At 41.6% G+C, this 20,478-nt stretch overlaps 1 protein-coding gene across 1 annotated transcript; it reads right to left on the minus strand.

Moving 5' to 3' along the window:
- Window positions 1-380: 380 nt before the first annotated feature.
- Window positions 381-13,280, minus strand: LOC146962270 (rho GTPase-activating protein 8-like). The gene is made up of 13 exons (XM_085768814.1): window positions 13,260-13,280; window positions 12,839-12,902; window positions 7,950-8,090; window positions 7,187-7,274; window positions 6,966-7,097; window positions 5,741-5,827; window positions 5,533-5,631; window positions 4,562-4,672; window positions 4,397-4,470; window positions 3,500-3,577; window positions 2,284-2,412; window positions 2,083-2,186; window positions 381-608 (listed from the first exon to the last, which is right to left on the minus strand). The coding sequence occupies exons 2-13, from the start codon at window positions 12,876-12,878 to the stop codon at window positions 411-413; spliced, it is 1,281 nt and encodes a 426-aa protein (XP_085624940.1). The 5' UTR covers window positions 12,879-12,902; window positions 13,260-13,280; the 3' UTR covers window positions 381-410.
- Between the last annotated feature and the right edge of the window lie 7,198 nt (window positions 13,281-20,478).

Raw genomic sequence — 20,478 nt, forward strand, 5'->3', positions numbered from 1 at the left:
AAACAACTCTGTGTGGTAACGTTGTGTTATTATCTCATAGTGTGGTGAATGTGCAGCTCACAACTTGTCCACCAGAGCGTTGTGGAGTTGTTGGATTGTGTATTTGATGAGTTTGATGATGAGGGAAACCAAGAAATCCCATAATGAGCCTCCGTAGCGTAGCTCTGAGCAGCTCACGGCTCTGCTCCGCCGTTCTAAAAATAGCTTGCACCGACAATTAAAGGTAACAAACCTACTGCTATGACTATAGGGATTATGGCAATGGGCCAATTTGACAAAAATGTTGAACTATCCTTTAAATATTCAACAAATAAAGGCTCAGTAACTAGATTTTGTTTTGGTTCAGTTTGTTTAAAAAAAGACAAATGATAACAGCAGAAGTTGATGTGTGTCTAGGTGCTTGTGCAGCTTCAGGGCGTCACCTGAGCCGCTGCGCTGCGCGAGACGAACACGGCGTCGTAGTGTTCGATGAGCAGCTCGGTGAAGATGTTGATCGGCGTCAGAGCGGAGAGCGAGACGGAGCCGTGACGAGGCCACAGCAGGTTCACGCCGAACACACAGGCCAAGTTGGAGGAGCTCATCCTGTTCACCAGACTCTCCCGGGACACCTGGGGGACAGGGAGACAGCAGCTCAGAGCCAATCACAGACACAGGTTAATGGACAACAGCTGTGGACCAATCACAGAGCTCCTTAACACCTGTGGACCAATTACAATTTAGTTTATTAGTTTAATAAGGGACAGTGTGCAATTACATTAATCATTTGCAGAAAAAAAAATGAAGAGATGGTAGAGCAGGATGAGCAGCTGAGGACCAATCACAGAGTTTGGTGAACACCTGTGGACCAATCACAGAGCTCCTTAACACCTGTGGACCAATCACAGAGTTTGGTGAACACCTGTGGACCAATCACAGAGCTCCTTAACACCTGTGGACCAATCACAGAGCAGGATGAACACCTGTGGACCAATCACAGAGCGAGATGAACAGCTGTGGACCAATCACAGAGCTCCTTAACACCTGTGGACCAATCACAGAGCAGGATGAACACCTGTGGACCAATCACAGAGCGAGATGAACAGCTGTGGACCAATCAGAGAGCTCCTTAACACCTGTGGACCAATCAGAGAGCAGGATGAGCAGCCGTGGACCAATCAGAGAGCAGGATGAGCAGCTGTGGACCAATCACAGAGCTTGATGAACACCTGTGGACCAATCACAGAGCTTGTTAACACCTGTGGACCAATCAGAGAGCAGGATGAGCAGCCAGCTGTGGACCAATCACAGAGCTCCTTAACACCTGTGGACCAATCACAGAGCTCCTTAACACCTGTGGACCAATCACAGAGCTCCTTAACACCTGTGGACCAATCACAGAGCAGGATGAACAACTGTGAACCAATCAGAGAGCAGGATGAACACCTGTGGACCAATCAGAGAGCCGGTGTAGGTACCAAATGTGTCCGGGCTGCCAGATTTGTCCGGGGCCGCGACTGGCGATGACGTGGCACATCGTGATTGGTCGTGAGGATTTGTAAAAGTTGTAGGTAGACGAAAGTGAGCTATTTATATTTTCTTATGATAACATTAAACATTTACACAACTAACAGTGATGAAAATGATTAAAATACTGTAATTAGCGCAGGCGTTCACAAACGTTTGTTTGACGTTGCCATGGAGATCTGTGCCAAATCTGGCGAGAGTGTGTTGTTGAGCCAGAGACAGGGACAGGTCTGGAACAAAGTTCATTTTCTCCTGAATTGTCCGACTGAAAATTGCCATTTTCATGTCAAACTGTTCAGAAGAGATGTGGTTTGTGACAAATGAGTCCAATATTTACTACGGGGCGAAGTGACTAACTTCGCTAACATCCGCGGTAGCATCCAAGTAATTGCATTACGCCACCACGACCAATCACCATGTGCCACGTCATCGCCAGTCGCGGTCCCGGACATATTTGGTACCGACACCGGATGAGCAGCTGTGGACCAATCAGAGAGCTTGATGAACACCTGTGTACCAATCACAGAGCTCCTTAACACATGTGGACCAATCAGAGAGCAGGATGAGCAGCCGTCTCACCATGTGCAGGAAGCAGAGCAGGTGTTTGGCCACGATGAACTGATGCTCAGGAAGAGACTCAACGATCTGTTTACACCGGGTCACACGCAGGCTGCTCTCCACACCTGAGAGACACAGGAGAAGGAGGAGGAGGAACAGTGTTACCATGACAACGCTCTCCATCATCATCATCACCACGGTAACCAGGTGAGCAGGACTCACCGAGGATCTCCTGGACGTGGCCGTAGACCCTGAAGGTGAGCAGCGGCTCCGGCAGCTCTCTGAGGAACGTCTTCAGGATCACAGCGGGAACGTGGACGTCACCGAACTCATCGAAGTTCACGGGTTTACCTGGAGGAATCGGAACGCATCAGAACGATGATGATGATGTTTAAATCTGTCAAATCATGGAACAATCTTCCAACTAATCTGAAACTCTGTACAGACTTCAATGTTTTTTCCCGGGAAGTCAAACAATGGATCCTAAGAAACCAGTCATGTCAGCATTAATCATTAAAGCAGAAGTAAGCGATCCGGTGGTTTTGGCTAATGCTGCGTTCCAGGCAGGCTTTTGAAACCGTAAATTACAGCTTCAAGTCACGACTTACGACTTTGCAGCGTTCCAGGCAACCCACTCGTGTTTCTCCGACCTGTTTTACCTGTGAAAGTCACTATAACGGCCACTCGTAACTTCTGACCCGTGAACTCGTACCAGATCGAACTGGTACGAGTTCACGGGTCGGAAAAACACGAGTTGCCTTGAACGCAACATAACAGTCCTCGTCCCTACGTCACCACATTCACGGCGTCCCTTGGCTGCACACACAGCCCTGCATGCCGTTCTCTCTCCTCATTGGATAAAAACTGTAGGATACGAGAAAAGTTTTCTCCTGGGCTCAGAGCAGAGCAGAGTGACTGACAGACCCGTGTTTCAGACCAAACACTCTATAGAAGTGATTGCTGTCGGAAGATACAACTATTTAAGACTTATATTAACACAAACATATCGCTTACTTCTGCTTTAATCATGAGCCTAAATTATTTTTAACCTTTGCAAAGTGTGAAGTATTTTAATAACTGTATGTTTCTTTCTGATATGAAATATGTCTTGAGTGTTTGTGATGTGTGAGAGGGTGTATATGCATATCTATGTGTATGGATGTTTAGAACGCTATGTAAATTGATAATTCTTACTTTTCTATTGTTCTTATTCACCTGCCCAGGGACTACGGATGGAAAGTAGCTAATAAGCTAAATCCGGTACAAGGCATCTCTTCTCATTTCGAGACTAATGTTATTTTGTACATTGTCCCTGATACAAATAAACTTATTAAACTAAACTAAACTAAACTATGTCATCTGGTGACATCACTGACCTCCACTGATCTTCCTGGCCCTGCGACACGGACCAGGAGACCCCGCTCACTCACTGACTCACCCTGGTTATAGAGCTTCTGAACGTCCTTGATGAGCTGAACTCGAACTGAACGTCTGAAGATGCCCTCAGTCCTCAGCCCTGTATGAAACCATGGCAACCATGAAAGGAAAGATCACTTTGTTACCTGCTGCAGAGTCACTCAACAAAAATGGATCAGGAATAAAAATATAAAAATCAATGAACCAGTGAATACAATTAAAATAAAAAAGTAAAAATACAAAGAAATGGGGAAAAAAAGGAAAATGTAAATACACAAAAATAAAAAAATAAAAGCACTGGAAAGAAAAACAAAATAGAAAAAATAGAGTATTAGGGCCACATTGAGAAAACAAAACAAAACACAGACTTGGAGAAAAAAGTCATAACATTACGAGAATAAAGTCGTAAATTTACGAGAATAAAGTCGTAGATTTACGAGAATAAAGTCGTACATTTCCTACGAGAAAAAAGTCATAACATTACGAGAATAAAGTCGTAAATTTACGAGAATAAAGTCGTTCATTTCCTACGAGAAAAAAGTCATAACATTACCAGAATAAAGTCGTAAATTTACGAGAATAAAGTCGTACATTTCCTACGAGAAAAAAAGTCATAACATTACGAGAATAAAGTCGTACATGTCCTACAAGAAAAAAGTCACAACATTACGAGAATAAAGTCGGAAATTTACGACGTTTGTGATTTTTTGTCAATGTGGCCCTAATACTCCGTCGTAATATGTAGAAAATCTTAAGATAAGAAATACTATTAATACAAAAAATGTAAAAGAAATGTATTTTTTAAATAATTAAAAACATACTGTAAAAGTTTTGTAGTGTAGAAAAGCCCTCCTGTTTCCTCGGCTCGTCCTGATCAATCACATGATTATGTGTTATTGATAACTGATGGAACACTCACCTTTCTCCTTCAGGTAGCTGACGGTCTGGTCCATCACCGGGGGGATCATCGCTCCGCGGTTTTTCTCCCTGATGCTGCAAACAAACACAATCCAGCCATTGATCGATCGATTGATTAATTAATTGAAAACATTGGAATCACACTGATGGATCAGGAGTGACTCACTACTGCAGACTGACTCCAAACTGCTGGGTGGGGAGGGGCGGTCGGGGCGGCGGGGTTTTCACCGGGGGAGGGGGGCCGCCCTTCTGAGCCGCTCGCAACTTCTCATCATGTCTGAAACAAAAAACAAAGACAAAGACACATTTTCGTAATGTTATGACTTTTTTATTGTAGGACATGTACGACTTTATTCTCATAGGAAATGTACAACTTTATTCTCGTAAATGTACGACTTTATTCTCGTAAAAGTACGACTTTATTCTCGTTATGTTATGACTTTTTTCTCGTAGGAAATTCACGACTCTATTCTCGTAAATGTACGACTTTATCCTTGTAAATTTACGACTTTATTCTCGTAATGTTATGACTTTTTTCTCGTAGGAAATTCACGACTTTATTCTCGTAAATGTGCGACTTTATCCTTGTAAATTTACGACTTTATTCTCGTAATGTTATGACTTTTTTCACGTAGGAAATGTACGACTTTATTCTCGTAAATTTACGACTTTATTCTCGTAATGTTATGACTTTTTTCTCATAGGAAATGTACGACTTTATTCTTGTAATGTTATGACTTTATTCTCGTAGGAAATGTACGACTTTATTCTCGTAGGAAATGTACGACTTTATTCTTGTAATGTTATGACTTTATTCTCGTAGGAAATGTACGACTTTATTCTTGTAATGTTATGACTTTATTCTCGTAGGAAATGAACGACTTTATTCTTGTAAATTTACAACTTTATTCTTGTAAATTAACGACTTTATTCTCTTCTCGTAGGAAATTTACGACTTTATTCTCGTAAATTTGCGACTTTGTCCTCGTAATTTACGACTTTCTTCTCGTAAAATTTATGACTTTATTCTCGAAGTCTGTGCTTTGTTATTTTTCTCAATGTGGCCCTAATACTCCGTCGTAAAAATCAAATCAATCAAATAAAAATGGATTCAAACAGAAACTTTATTGATTGGACCTGAGGACGTCGGGGGGGACGATGAGCTGCTCGTAGTTCAGGTGAGCTCGGAGCTCGTCCAGGTAGTTCACGTACGTCAGCTTCTTCCCAAACTTGTGACTGAAACACAAACAGAAACAAACAGAAACAGTAGTAGAAGAAACGGCGATGGCGGCGGCGGCGGCGGCTCACACCCGGTCGACAGGTGACTGAGTCCACGAGTCGTCACCTGATCAGAGGCTTGAAGATGTTCCACACGATCCGGATGAAGTTGGTCGGATGAACCACAAAGAGAGTCTTCAGGTTCTTCTTGTACCTGAAACAAGTAAACAAACACAGGTAAACAGGAAGTTAAACAGGAAGCAGCTGCGTTCAAATCCACAGAGAGAGCGTGGGATTTTATACAACTCATACATTTATTATAATATAATTTTACTTGGTTCAACCTTCTTCTTTGTATTGTTTTTTATCTGTTATATTTATTATTTCCTCCTAATGAATGAATGAATGACTTTATTTCGAACGTGTCTAAAATAGAAAAACAAAAAAATAAAAGTATCATCAAATCATAATGTACACACAAGTTTGATATAGGAAGAAGTATTAACACTTTAAAAAAATTCCTGCCACTTTTAAACTCATCACAGTTTATATACTATTGCTAATAATATGTATGCACAAATATCCATATACAGTAAATACATAATATATATATATATAAACACTACATAAACATCCATTTAAATATTATATACATAAATATACATAAACTTCGTAAATTTACGACTTTATTCTCGTAATGTTATGACTTTTTTTCTCGTAGGAGATGTACGACTTTATTCTCGTAAATGTGCGACTTTATTCTCGTAAATGTACGACTTTATTCTCGTGAATATACGACTTTATTCTCTTAAATGTACGACTTTATTCTCGTAACTGTACGACTTTATTCTCGTAACTGTACGACTTTATTCTCGTAAATGTACGACTTTATTCTTGTAAATGTACGACTTTTTTCTCGTAGGAAATGTACGACTTTATTCTCGTAAACGTATGACTTTATTCTCGTAAATGTACGACTTTATTCTCGTAAACGTATGACTTTTTTCTCGTAGGAAATGTACGACTTTATTCTCGTAAATCTATGACTTCATTCTCGAAGTCTGTTTTTTTTTTTTCTCTCAATGTGGCCCTAATACTCTGTCGTACAATAAAAATAGATACAACATACATAAAAATAATGTGTTAAACACTTTGAGCTGCATTCAATGTTGAGTTTATTATTATTAATACACATTAATAATAATAATAATGTATAAACATCTGTACTTTAATGATCCAGATGTTTCCCTGAGACGTCACTGTCTTTGTCTTCAGAGTGAAGCAGCTGCAGAAATTTAACTTTATTGATTCATTCTGTGTTTATGAATCTTTGATTTGACCCGTGCACCTACTTCCTGTCGAACTCGCCGTACGCCTCTCGCAGCCACTTGAGCGACGGCTTGTTGCTGCTGCGGAGGCCGTGGTGGAAGTAGACCAGGATGTAGTCCATCTCCACGTACTGGTCCAGAGTGAACTTCAGATACCTGAAGAGCAGACACAGAGCAGGTGGGTCAGAGCTGTGATGTCATCAGTGTGAGACAACCTGCAGCGGCGGCAGCGGCGGCGGACGTACTGCAGGAGGCGCTGGTGGTCCAGCTGGTGGGACGGAGGCAGACAGCAGCTGCTGAAGGTGATCAACTTCCTGCCGTACTTATCGTCGCCTGGAGACAAAACAATAATCACTGTTATCACTTTATGATCGATTAATTCTCTTGCATCAATAATTAAAGGGATAGTTCACCCAAAATTGAAATTTCAAATTGAGTTACAGGGGGGTCTCGGCGTAGCAGTGCATGTCCATATGACGGTTGCAAATGGATACCAACTGTCTTCTTAACAAAAAGACACACCAAAAAACATCCAAATACCTCCATGCTGCTCGTCTGTAATGTCCGTCTTGTATTGAAGCCCCGACACGAGAAAGTGTTCCGAAGCTCCTCGTCCCGGTTCATCAAATTTGACAAACCGGGAAGAGGAGCTTCGGAACAATTTCTCATTTCGGGGCTTCAATACAAGACGGACATTACATACGAGCAGCATGGAGGTATTTGGATGTGTCTTTTTGTTGTTGTACGAAGACAGTTGGTATCCATTTGCAACCGTCATATGGACATGCACTGCTACACCGAGACCCCCTGTAACTCAGAGAAGCCACGGAGGACTCTGAAACTTCTCCCAGCCCTTAGTCCACATGAGGGGGAGTAGAGATAATGAGTGAAATTTCAATTTTGAGTGAACTATTCCTTTAAGTTTCTCACCATCTCACCCAAACTGATGTGATCACTACATTTCATTCAGAGCCTCTAACAACTGATCGGATTCGATCGGTAACTGACCGGACACCTGGATGATGCCGTGCCGAGCGATGTCATAGTACGGGTGGGAGGAGTCAGGACCGAGGCTGCTGCTGATTGGAGGAGCTGATGGACGGTCGGTCTGAGACTCCTCCTCTTCCTCCTCCTCCTCCTTCTGGAGCTCTGACACAGAGGAGGAAAAATAAACCACAGAAACTAAAGGTCAGGTAATCTGGGTTTATGTTAAACTTCGGTTAATACAGGGTTTAAAATGAAACCTCAATTAATCCAGATTTAAATTAAACCTCAGTTAAAGCAGAAGTAAGTGATATATTTGTGTTAATATAAGTCTTAAATAGTTGTATCTTCCGACAGCAATCACTTCTATAGAGTGTTTGGTCTGAAACACGGGTCTGTCAGTCACTCTGCTCTGCTCTGAGCCGAAGAGAAAACATTTATCGTATCCTACAGTTTTTATCCAATGAGGAGAGAGAACAGCATGCAGGGCTGTGTGTGCAGCCAAGGGACGCAGTGAATGTGGCGACGTAGGGACGAGGACTGTTATGGTGCGTTCAAGGAAACTCGTATTTTTCCGACCTGTGAAGTTGTACCAGTTCGATCTGGTACGAGTTCACCGGTCGGAAGTTACGAGTGGCCGTTATAGTGACTTTCACAGGTAAAACAGGTCGGAGAAACACGAGTGGGTTGCCTGGAACGCTACAAAGTCGTAAGTTGTGACTTGAAGCTGTAATTTACGATTTCAAAAGCCTGCCTGGAACGCAGCATTAGCCAAAACCACCGGACCACTTACTTCTGCTTTAATACAGGTTTTAATTAAAGCTTCAGTAAGCGATCCGGTCGTTTTGGCTAACGTCTTGTCAGCAGATGTTAGCAGCCCCCGCCCTCATCATGGATCCATTGGTCCTCGTCCCTACGTCACCACATTCAGGCGCATCCCTTGGCTGCACACACAGAGAGGACCGCCCCTTTATGCCGTTCTCTCTCCTCATTGGATAAAGGTTGTGTTTTCTCCTGGGCTCAGAGCAGAGCAGAGTGACTGACAGACCCGTGTTTCAGACCAAACACTCTATAGAAGTGATTGCTGTCGGAAGATACGACTATTTAAGACTTAGATTAACACAAACATTCACCTTACTTCTGCTTTAACCCAGGTGTATATTAAACCTCAGTTAACCCAGGTGTATATTTAAGCAATATATCACGACAGGCCGTGGTATATGCTCATTATACCACGGCTAAGGGGCGTTGTTCGGCCCGACGCGAAGCGGAGGGACGACAACCCCCTTATATGAGCATATACCACGGACTGGAGTGATATATTGCTTTTATAAAACGGTTACGAATAAAGGCAATATGAAAGAGGGATACGCAATCAATTTCATGTAGTTTTATTCAACCAGAAATACATATTATCCAATAAAATAGCCTCACTGTGAAAAAAATAGTCCCACCTCTCCAGACGTTAGCTCCTAGTTAGCTCTGCATCTCGTCTTTTCCTCCGCTTTTTTTCAGGTTAATGTCACTGCTCAATCCACTCTACCGTTGTTAACCCTCCCCGGGGGTGAAAGTTAACCTTAAACATGTGAAGTCAACTACTTTAGTCCGTTTTTTAACATCGTAAAAACATCAGCTGTCTTTGGCTACGGACTGCAACAGTCCGTTGTCATGGATACATGACAACAACTTCCATTCATACCAGTCATACGTGCCTGACGCGGAGTGATAGCCTATGCTGTGATAAGGTTTTAGAATAGTAGCCGTGGTATATGCTCAATATACCACGGTTAACAACCAATCAGATTGCGGGATTTCACCTTTCCGTTTTATAATTAAGCAATATATCACGACAGGCCGTGGTATATGCTCATTATACCACGGCTAAGGGGCGTTGTTCGGCCCGACGCGAAGCGGAGGGACGACAACCCCCTTATATGAGCATATACCACGGACTGGACTGATATATTGCTTTTATAAAACGGTTACCAATAAAGGCAATATGAAAGAGGGATACGCAATCAATTTCATGTAGTTTTATTCAACCAGAAATACATATTATCCAATAAAATAGCCTCAGTGTGAAAAAAATAGTCCCACCTCTCCAGACGTTAGCTCCTAGTTAGCTCTGCATCTCGTCTTTTCCTCCGCTTTTTTTCAGATGAAAGTCACTGCTCAGTCCCCTCTACCATTGTTAACCCTCCCCGGAGGTGAAAGTTCACCTTAAACATGTGGATTCAACTACTTTAGTCCGTTTTTTAACATCGTAAAAACATCAGCTGTCTTGGGCTACGGACTGCAACAGTCCGTTGTCATGGATACATGACAACAACTTCCATTCATACCAGTCATACGTGCCTGACGCGGAGTGATAGCCTACGCTGTGATAAGGCTTTAGAATAGTAGCCGTGGTATATTTAAGCAATATATCACGACAGGCCGTGGTATATGCTCATTATACCACGGCTAAGGGGCGTTGTTCGGCCCGACGCGAAGCGGAGGGACGACAACCCCCTTAGAGTGGTATAATGAGCATATACCACGGACTGGAGTGATATATTGCTTTTATAAAACGGTTACGAATAAAGGCAATATAAAAGAGGGATACGCAATCAATTTCATGTAGTTTTATTCAACCAGAAATACATATTATCGAATAAAATAGCCTCACTGTGAAAAAATAGTCCCACCTCTCCAGACGTTAGCTCCAAGTAGCTCTGCATCTCGTCTTTTCCTCCGCTTTTTTTCAGGTTAATGTCACTGCTCAATCCACTCTACCATTGTTAACCCTCCCCGGAGGTGAAAGTTAACCTTAAACATGTGAATTCAACTACTTTAGTCCATTTTTTAACATCGTAAAAACATCAGCTGTCTCTTGCTACGGACTGCAACAGTCCGTTGTCATGGATACACGACAACAACTTCCATTCATACCAGTCATACGTGCCTGACGCGGAGTGATAGCTTACGCTGTGATAAGGTTTTAGAATAGTAGCCGTGGTATATGCTCAATATACCACGGTTAACAGCCAATCAGATCGCCGGATTTCACCTTTCCGTTTTATAATAAACCTCAGTTAATCCTGGTTTATATTAAACCTCAATTAATCCAGGTTTATATTAAACCCCAGTGAATCCAGGTCTAAATTAAACTCCAGTGAATCCAGGTCTAAATTAAAACTCAATTAATCCAGGTTCATGTTAAACCTCAGTTAATCCAGGTTTATATTAAATCACGGTTAATTGAGGTTTATATTAAACCGTAGTTAATCTACGTTTATATTAAACCTTAGTTAATCACCCAGGTTTAAATTAAACCTCAGAGCAGCGCCCTCTACAGGAAACACTGAACTGTTTTTTCAGATTTAAGAGTCCTCGTCCTTTTAACACAGACACAAACAGAAACACAGTAGAGCAGATCAGAGCTGCTCCAGGATTAAACTGAACCTCCCAGGAGTCTAAGGGTTTAACTTCCGATTAATGTCGTTTGATAAACACGTTGTTGATTAACGTGGAGAATAAAACAAACAGAACAGTTTCATGACCAATCGTCCGGTTTTAAAACACTAAAACTGAAACATATAACTGAGGAGGAGGAGGAGGAAGAGGCCGTGTCCAGTCTGAGGGAAGTTTTTCTCTAAACACCGAGTGTGTGTGAGATAAAAACGCAGGAAACTGAGCTCAGAGGAAACAGACTGAGATCTACAGTCACTTTAATGTTTCTGTCTGAGATGGAGGAAGATAAACACTGGAGAACAATCACCATGGAAACGCGTCTGAGAGACGACGTCTCTGTGAAAACAGGAACGGGGTCAAATGTTATATAACAAAAAAAAACAGATTTGAATAAATAAATAAAACAAGTTGTAATGTTTGACTGTGTTTCATTGTGTGAATCTATTTTTAGTCACACACAAAGTCTCCTGTGGCTCCTTCACAATAAAAGCACCAGTAGTCTACAGCGCTTTTAATGTGAAAAGGCAACTGAAAGACATTTTTAGATTATAATTAATGAGATTTTGACTATTATTGATTCCTGACTCATGACGATACGCCCTGTGAGTCAGTGAAGTGGGCGTCGGCTTTGGTTTAATTGAAGGCGTTTCGTTCTGCTCAGTCGTTAACGAGCTTTAAATCGTTTCCACAGAAAAACACTGAGGTAATTAACAATGTAAACAGGAAGTGATGTCAGCGACGGTATCTCCCTACAGCTGAGTGAGCGATGAATGAACGTCCTGCTGTTGCTTAGACGTTTAGTTAATTATCAGTTAAATATGTTGATTAACTGTTAAATTATTTGTCTGTGAAACATCAGAAAATAAAAGTTTGTCTAAGTTTTTTTAATTTTATTAACAATTATATACATAACAATACTTTTGAGCCAGGGGAAGAAAAAATATATAAAAGTAGCCTATAAATATACAAAGAGTATATAAGTATCTTGTATAAAAAAATGCATCAAGGTAAAGAAAATTATATTATTTTACCAAAATAAAGTTTGTTTTTAAAGCCTTTGGCATTTCTAGTCCATTGATGTCGGTGCTGTATTGATTAAGTTCCTTTAAAAAAAAAGTGTAAAATTTGGTTTGCTGTCAGTCCATTTCTTTTTGTGGATATGAAATTTACCTATAAATAAAACAAGTTGTAGCCTACAAAAAAAATAAAATAATCATTTTTCCATTTGGTTGTTTTCAAAGTAAAGAAAACTGTCCTTTTCTTACAGATGTAGCTACTGAATGTCCAGTTTTCTACATTCAACCAAAACATTTGACAATATAAACAGTGAAAAAATAAATGTGCAATAGATTCATCAAGTTTAAATCTTTCTAATGTTTTTTTTTTGCCGGATATATTCTGTGTATAATTTTGAAAGATACTTCCTTGATCTTATTATCACGTGCTCAGGTGAGACTCACCGATCTCCGCCAGCTGCTCCAGGTCGGGTGGTGACGTCATCGCTCTCTGTGATGATGTCAGAGTCTGAAAACCGGACACACACACACACACACACACACACACACACACACACACACACACTGAAACACTGTCACTGACACACTAACACACTTTGACACTCTCTCACACACACACTCCGTGACATAGTGAAAGTGTCTCGCGGGCTTCCTGCAGGGCGCACGCGGCGTCCTTCACCTGGACTCACCTGAGCTGCTTCACTTCATTAATGAACACAACAACTCCTGTTTACCTGACGCACGAGACACAAACACGCGGCTTCGTGTCGTCTCTTCACCTGCCCGAAGCCTCGTGACACGGTGGCGGAAGTTACCGAGAAGAAACGAAGCGGTTAAACACGCAAACACACACACACACACTCACCTGTGGCCGCGGAGAGAAAGTTTAGTTTGACTGAAGTTGATCCGAACTTCCTGAACCGAGCCGAGAGGAGGCGGACTGCGCATGCGCAGAGAGGAGGGAGCTCAGGTCTCTGTTGGCTCATTAAAGGAGCTTTTAATAATTAAAAAAAAACCTTCAACACTAAAGACACAGTAGAAAAGTTTCCCTTCACTTTATTCAAACCGTAGATTACTAATGTAACTGTGATAACATGTATTAGCTATAATAATTTCTATAGCCTATATTATTGGTGAATAAAGGGATGAATAAAGGCATACTTTACTTTACTTTTATTGTTAAAATGTAGAATATGTAGGCCTATTTACTTTTTTTATGTTAGTTGTTAAACTGTATTTATACATCCGTTTATTCTTATTAACTTATTACTTTTTTATTATGTTAATTTCTGTTAATACACACATACATAAGTGTATACACATCTATATCAGATTATTTAATTAAGTAGAAATACCAAGACTATGATGTAAAAATACTGTAGCCTACATGATAGATAGATAGATATACTTTATTGATCCCAAGCTGGGAAATGACAGTGCAGCAGCAGCAGCATTACACACAGTGATGATAACAACATAGGATAAGAATATAAAGAAGAAACTATACATAATGAAATAGCAAATAAAATGTAATGTACAAAAGTGATGTAGCTGAATGTAATGACTTAATAGACAGCTCATGAATTTAATTATTATTCCATCAATCCATACACATGTAACAAGTCACAGGGAACTGTGATTTAGAATTTCTTTACAGAAAACAAAAGAAGTGAAGAAAAAGAAGAAGACGAAGAAAAAGAGAAGGTATTTAAAAATGATCACATCACAGTAACAGAGTTAAAGGTGAAGTGATCCAGGTCCAGGTCCAGATCGAGGTCCAGGTGAGGTTTGGTGTAAAGTTGTGAAAGTCTGACACCTGCTGGACGGAGGAGGAAACTGCAGCAGGTGAATCTGAGTCTTCATTCATTCATTTAAACAGCTGCTTCATGAGTCTGGTTTCATTCAAACATCTGGATTCAGACTCTGATCTAAACTGAAGAGAGTTCATCTGTCTGTGGTTATTTATTTGTTTTTAAATGTTTTTATTTTATTTTATTTAAGGCCAGACAGCACTCCTGAAAATGCCATTTCCCCTTTTTTTTGGTCGATTTTGTGATATTTTGCTTCCTAAACATGTCTTCTTTCAAACTAGTGGCAATAAAACATCAATACTACACAATTAGCTGTTTATTTTACTTTGTTTTGCCTGATTGCGTCTGTAAATTCCTCATAAATTCGCCAAAAGTTAGTACTTTTCACACAGCTATAGGCTACTGAACTGTATGTAGTTGTGTTCATTTCGTATGAATAACTTCATGCTGTGTTGTTCAGTTATCAGTCACGTGTTTAGGATGTCTATTAGGCTACTAATGCTTTGATTAGGTGTTGTGTTTGTAATAAAAATGTATGGAGTTTTACAATAGGCCGTTTTCTAAAAGATGAGTTTTTCTTACAGATATGAAACACACATTTCCCTCGTACCATACACTCACCAAACTTTCCACATTTCTTCCTCTCTATATCCTGCTTCTTTTTACAGAAGGGTTTGTTGATGTATCATTCATAGCCGGGTTCAAAGTACATTTTATACCAAAAAACATGACAAAAATTGATTTTTTTATGACTGTAGACGGTACTACCTGATGTATGGGCTGATAATAGGACGTAGCCACTTTCTGTAAAAAATGTCTTGTGGAACGTATCAACAAAATGAAACCAAGCTTTTCAATCTGGCATCATCCAATGTTGGCGATATATGCAAATTAGTGCATATTTAATGAGTTAGCGCCTCATTTGCATATATAAACATAAAATTCAGAAAACTTGCAATAGATTTTTTCTTAATTTCTATGTACATAACAAACTGGGAAAGTTTCATAGTGATATCTATTAAAATATTTTTTTGGCCTATTCACCTTCAGTTTGTTTGGACCAAATCCACATCGTCTCGTCAGAGGCCGAGGTCACGACCTGACTTTATTATAAAAACACTATGAAGAGAAGTATCGATCCATAATTTTCTATCTTATGTTTTCTTCTTAAGGTATTTTCCCTGTGCACTGTGTCATTGTATGTGGACCTGACTGAGCCTGTGAGTGGAGGTTGAAGTGGATGTCAGCGTGAACACTCAGAGCGTCGGTCGGTCGGTGTCGTCGCTGCAGCTCAGAGGGAAAAGTCCTGCGGGGAGGATTTACTCTCTCACATCACATCACAAACAGATTTATATGCAAAGCTGCCTCCAACTCTGCAGGGACGAGAGAAACACAGAAAGACTCTTTGTCCTTCTCTTCGTCTCCGAATGAGACGACCGAAACAAAGACGGCCGAGAAGAAAAAGAGGAAAGATTACGACTGAAATCGGAGCAAAAGTCAAACAATGTGGAGTCAGAGGGCGTTGCTTCGTTAGCCGGAGGAGCTAATTGGAGATTTCAGTGTTTGTGTAGCCTCCGTCTGTTCTCCTTATTCTACTTTATTTATTTTATTCTCTCTGTTCTTGTCGTGTTCTGATAACGAACATGTTGAGCTCTGGTGTTAGCGAGCGCTGGGAGTCCCTCAGGGCGCCGCTCTGGGCCCGCTGCTGTTTCCTATCAGCAGCAGCAGCAGCAGCAGCTAGCCCGAGGCAGCGGCTAAATCATTAGCATCTGAAAACACAATATCTGCTTGAGGGTGTTGGGATAATCCTCAAATAAAGCAATACAACAACAACAAATTAAAAAAAAAAAAAGTGCATTAAATTTCTGTTGATTCATTTTCTTCATACTTTTCTTCTGTTTTCTGAAAAATCTAAAACGCCCAAAGCTCGGACCGATTGTTTCCTCTGCACCCAGGGCCGTTGTATAGGGGAGAAAGGTGATGATAATTCTAGGGGCCCAGCGCCCAGTGGGGCCCATAAAAAACCCCAGTAGTCTAATCTTTGTATGACTGATTTATTCTGCGTAAGACCCTGACTAATACTCACAGTACACTGTAAAAACTCAACATGTTTCCAAGAATATTTGTCTTATTTCTTGTCCAAATGTCTCATTTCTAGTCAAAACTAATCTCTTTCCACTTAAAATAAGACTCATTACCTAAAAAATTTACTTGTTTTTAGATAATTTTCACTTAAATTCACAATAGATAGAAAAATCTGCCAGTGAAAGTAAGTTTTTTGTGTTTGTAATAAGGAAGAAAAACTTGCTCCACTATCAGATTTTTTCTACTTATTCCAAGTGAAAATCTGCTTGAAAGAAATAAAAAGTGTCTAAAAACAAGCTACTTTTAACTCATTGAGTGCCGCGCTCCTTTCCAAAGTTTTAGTCAAGTGTACCGGCAAATTAGACCATATTTGACTTTTTATTTTAGAGCCATAGTGTATTCTATATTATTGCCACCAACACATACTGTAGCTCAATTGAAAGGTTTAACTTTATCCTTCAAATGGCCACAAACCGTTTGTTTCTACGTGCCTCCGTTCCTGAGAAAAGTCAAGCTAAACATGGCTGGGTTTCACCAAAATCCCTCCTTTTTTTCTAGAAAAGGAGATAGAGCGTCTTTTATGAAAGGTGCGCTGTTTGTGCCTGTCGCTCTTCTCACACTCGCATTTCTGGATCAAAGGGCTCGTATAAGATAAATATACACAACAATTGTTGTTCTATTCACAAAACCACCATCGGGGGCGGGGGGGCGCCACTAAACAGCAATAACACAGACGCACCGTGCCGTGTCACAGCCTCTCGCCGCGGAACGTGAGGCTCTGTCGGCCACAGCGGCTCGCGAACACCGGTCCCGCCGGTGGTCGCGGTCCGTCTGTGGTACGGGTCGGTGGTGCCGGTCTGCTTTGGCCCAGAGACCATCAGATTTTACCGCGGGAGGACTTTGGGGAGGACACGGTGTTGCTCCAGATGAAGACCGGGCGGGACTGTCGGCTGAGAGCTTCCTGTTTCTGCTCCGAGCTGCTGCAGCCTCGCGGGTGAGAGCAGAACAGCTGCGCTGCATCTGCATGCAGAACTCCGTTTGCAGAAGCTGAGTTATGATAAAAACTTCCAGATCATGAGCTGTCATGTGACTTTGATCGTCATCTATTTCAGTTCTCCTCGTCGTAGAGTCCCCAAATTTACATATAATGTGTATTAAAGTGTCTATTTTCATAATTTAAAAAAAAAGCAAAAAACGAAAAATTTCGTTTTTGGCACTCAACGCATGGGAACGAAAAACGAGAAATTACGTGGTTGGCACTCAATGAGTTAATATTTTAAGTATAATGAGATTTGTTTTGACTAGAAATTACATTTTGACTAGAAATAAGACAAATATTCTTGCTAAGATACTTGAGTTTTTGCAGTGTAATGCTGCATTAGCATCAAAACAAAGAAGGCTAAATAAAAAACGATAATGAATACGTAGTCTAAGAAAAAAAAGGAAAAGTTAGGGGGAGGGGCCCACTTTAGTATTCTTTAAGGGGGCCCAGAATTCCTAGCAACGGCCCTGTCTTCACCTAAAGGTCGACCCAGACGGAGTTTAGTTTTATTTTTTGCATGTTAATCTACACGATAGCAGGCTACAACGGATTTATCGTTTATCAGTTGCTGACAGACGCCGGCCCATCGCCGTGGAGACAATTCAGACTGTGAATGCAAAAAACCAAGTTCGAATCTCGATCTGCTCTGAATGATGCACACAAGCAGATAAACACAGAAATACACACTGCTAAAGTAGGTGTCTGTGAGCAGGGAGATGGAGATGGGGTGGAGTGTGTGTGTGTGTGTGTGTGTGTGTGTGGGAGGGGGGTGGGGGGGTGATATGGTATTCTGTGATTATGCAAATGAGGGGAGTACATAGGGACCGTGTGACCTAAATATGGAGGAGAATAATGATGAGCTTAATCACAGGCAGAAGATACTTGACACCTCCACAGACTCTATAGATATAAATATAAATACAACCCCCCCTCTACCCCTCCATCCCCGACTCCTTCAGAGGAAGAGACGGAGATTTACCAGCGACATTGAACGCAACAGGACCATGACCAGTCAGTTTTTTTAATTTTAAAAGGGATAGCTCAACATTTTTGTCAAATTGGCCCATTGCCATAATCCCTATAGTCATAGCAGTAGGTTCGTTACCTTTAATTGTCAGTGCAAGCTATCTTGGTTTCCCTCATCAAACTCATCAAATACACAATCCAACAACTCCACAACGCTCTGGGGCCTCATTTATCATTGTGGATACACCTTTTTTTACGCCATTTTCCCCTCGTTTTGTGCGTACGCACTTTTCTCCGCCAAATTTGGGATCTATCAAGCCAAAACCTGACGGGGAAAAGTGCGGACATTTACACCCATTTTGACCCTGGCGTACGCCTTTTTTGAGGAACAGGAGGAATTGGCGACACCGTTGCTGAGTCAGAGAACTGCAGTGTGCCCGCGGATAATATTTAAAAGACAATCAAAGCCGTTAAGGAAACATTCCGAAATAAGTCAGCCATGTGCGATTTTCATTTATTTTCATATTATGATTATATATATATATATATAATCAATCAAATAAAGCTATATATATATATATATATATATATATATATATATATATATATATATATATATATAGCTTTATTTTACAGACTCCAAGTCCATTAATTGACATAAACAAAGAAACATAGACAAACAATATAGACAGCACACAGTCTGTCCACACACAAGCTAAAAACGGTACAGTAAATATATAAAGCGCACCATCAAACCAAATAATTGCAGATGAAATTGCTATCAAGATATGATCAAGCACACCTGTGTGAGGTAGCTAAATATGATCAAGCACACCTGTGCGGCAAGCATAAATACCGCGCCGGTGCGCCTGTGCGTAATGGCACAACATGGATCCAGCTATTCTCGGTGTTTTGGACGTCCTCGCACGTGCCATGCGGAGGGAGCGGGTGTTCCGGGACCACCACGATCTGCTGGCCCATGATGATGACTGGCTGATCAGCCGATTTAGACTCCCTAGAGCCGTGCTCTTGGAGCTATGTGCTGAACTGGGTCCAGCATTGGAAAGGAGCACCCGCCGCACACACGCACTACCAGTACCAACACAGGTAGGTCCATTGGCCACATAGCCTAGTTGTTGAATACTTAGTAACGTTGAATAATGAAACCTGTTTGCATTTTGAAATTCTGAAGTGACACATGATTTGGCACAGGTATTAACCACACTGGGTTTCCTGGCAACCGGGACATACCAGCGGGAACTAGCCGACAGGTGTGGATGATAACATTAACATTAACTTGTTCACCCTTGTGGCTGAAGCCCCTGCCGGGAATGATCTAATCCTGCAACATCTCTTCGTTATAGATCCGGGATATCACAGCCGTCACTCAGCGCCATAATGCCTGCAGTCTGGGATGGCATAATCAGGATGAATGATCAGTACATTCGGTTCCCTTACACTGTGGAGGAGCAGGCCAATACAAAAAGGCGATTTGCAGCAATGTCCGGTTTCCCCAATGTAATCGGAGCCATTGATTGCACTCACATTATGATTAGGGCACCATCTGTGAATGAATTCGTTTATGTGAATCGCAAACATGTGCATACGATCAACACCCAAATCATATGTGACGCCGACATGCTCATAACAAATGTAGTGGCACGGTGGCCTGGCTCTACACATGATTCATTCATCCTGACGCACAGCAGTGTGGGGACGAGACTGGAGGCAGGCGCTGCGCGTGACGGCTGGCTTCTTGGTGAGCGCATACACACACTCATTCATTGAAAGCTGCTGCTTATAATCAACAATTTAAGGCTGATACTCACCCCATCTTTGTGACTTACAGGTGACAGTGGCTACTTCTTGAGGGAGTGGCTGCTAGTTCCCATCCCGGACCCACAGGGTGGCCAGGAAACCCAGTACAATGAGACCCATGCCCGTGCGCGCAGTGTGGTTGAGCGCGCAATCGGGCTACTGAAAGGCCGGTGGCGCTGTTTAGATGCGTCGGGTGGCAGGCTACTGTATCAGCCCAAGAAGATCTGCCGCGTCATCTGGGCCTGTGCAGTCCTGCACAACATGGCCTTGAGGCGTGGGGTTGCGCTGCCGCCGGGCCTCCCTCCTCCCCAGCACGTCGATCCCGACCCACAGCCCCCTCCCCGTCATGAGGGTTACCAACG

The sequence above is a fragment of the Trachurus japonicus genome, chromosome 23 (genome assembly GCF_045865225.1).
Source record: "Trachurus japonicus isolate A0001 chromosome 23, Traja_1.0".
Classification (NCBI taxonomy): Eukaryota; Metazoa; Chordata; class Actinopteri; order Carangiformes; family Carangidae; genus Trachurus; species Trachurus japonicus.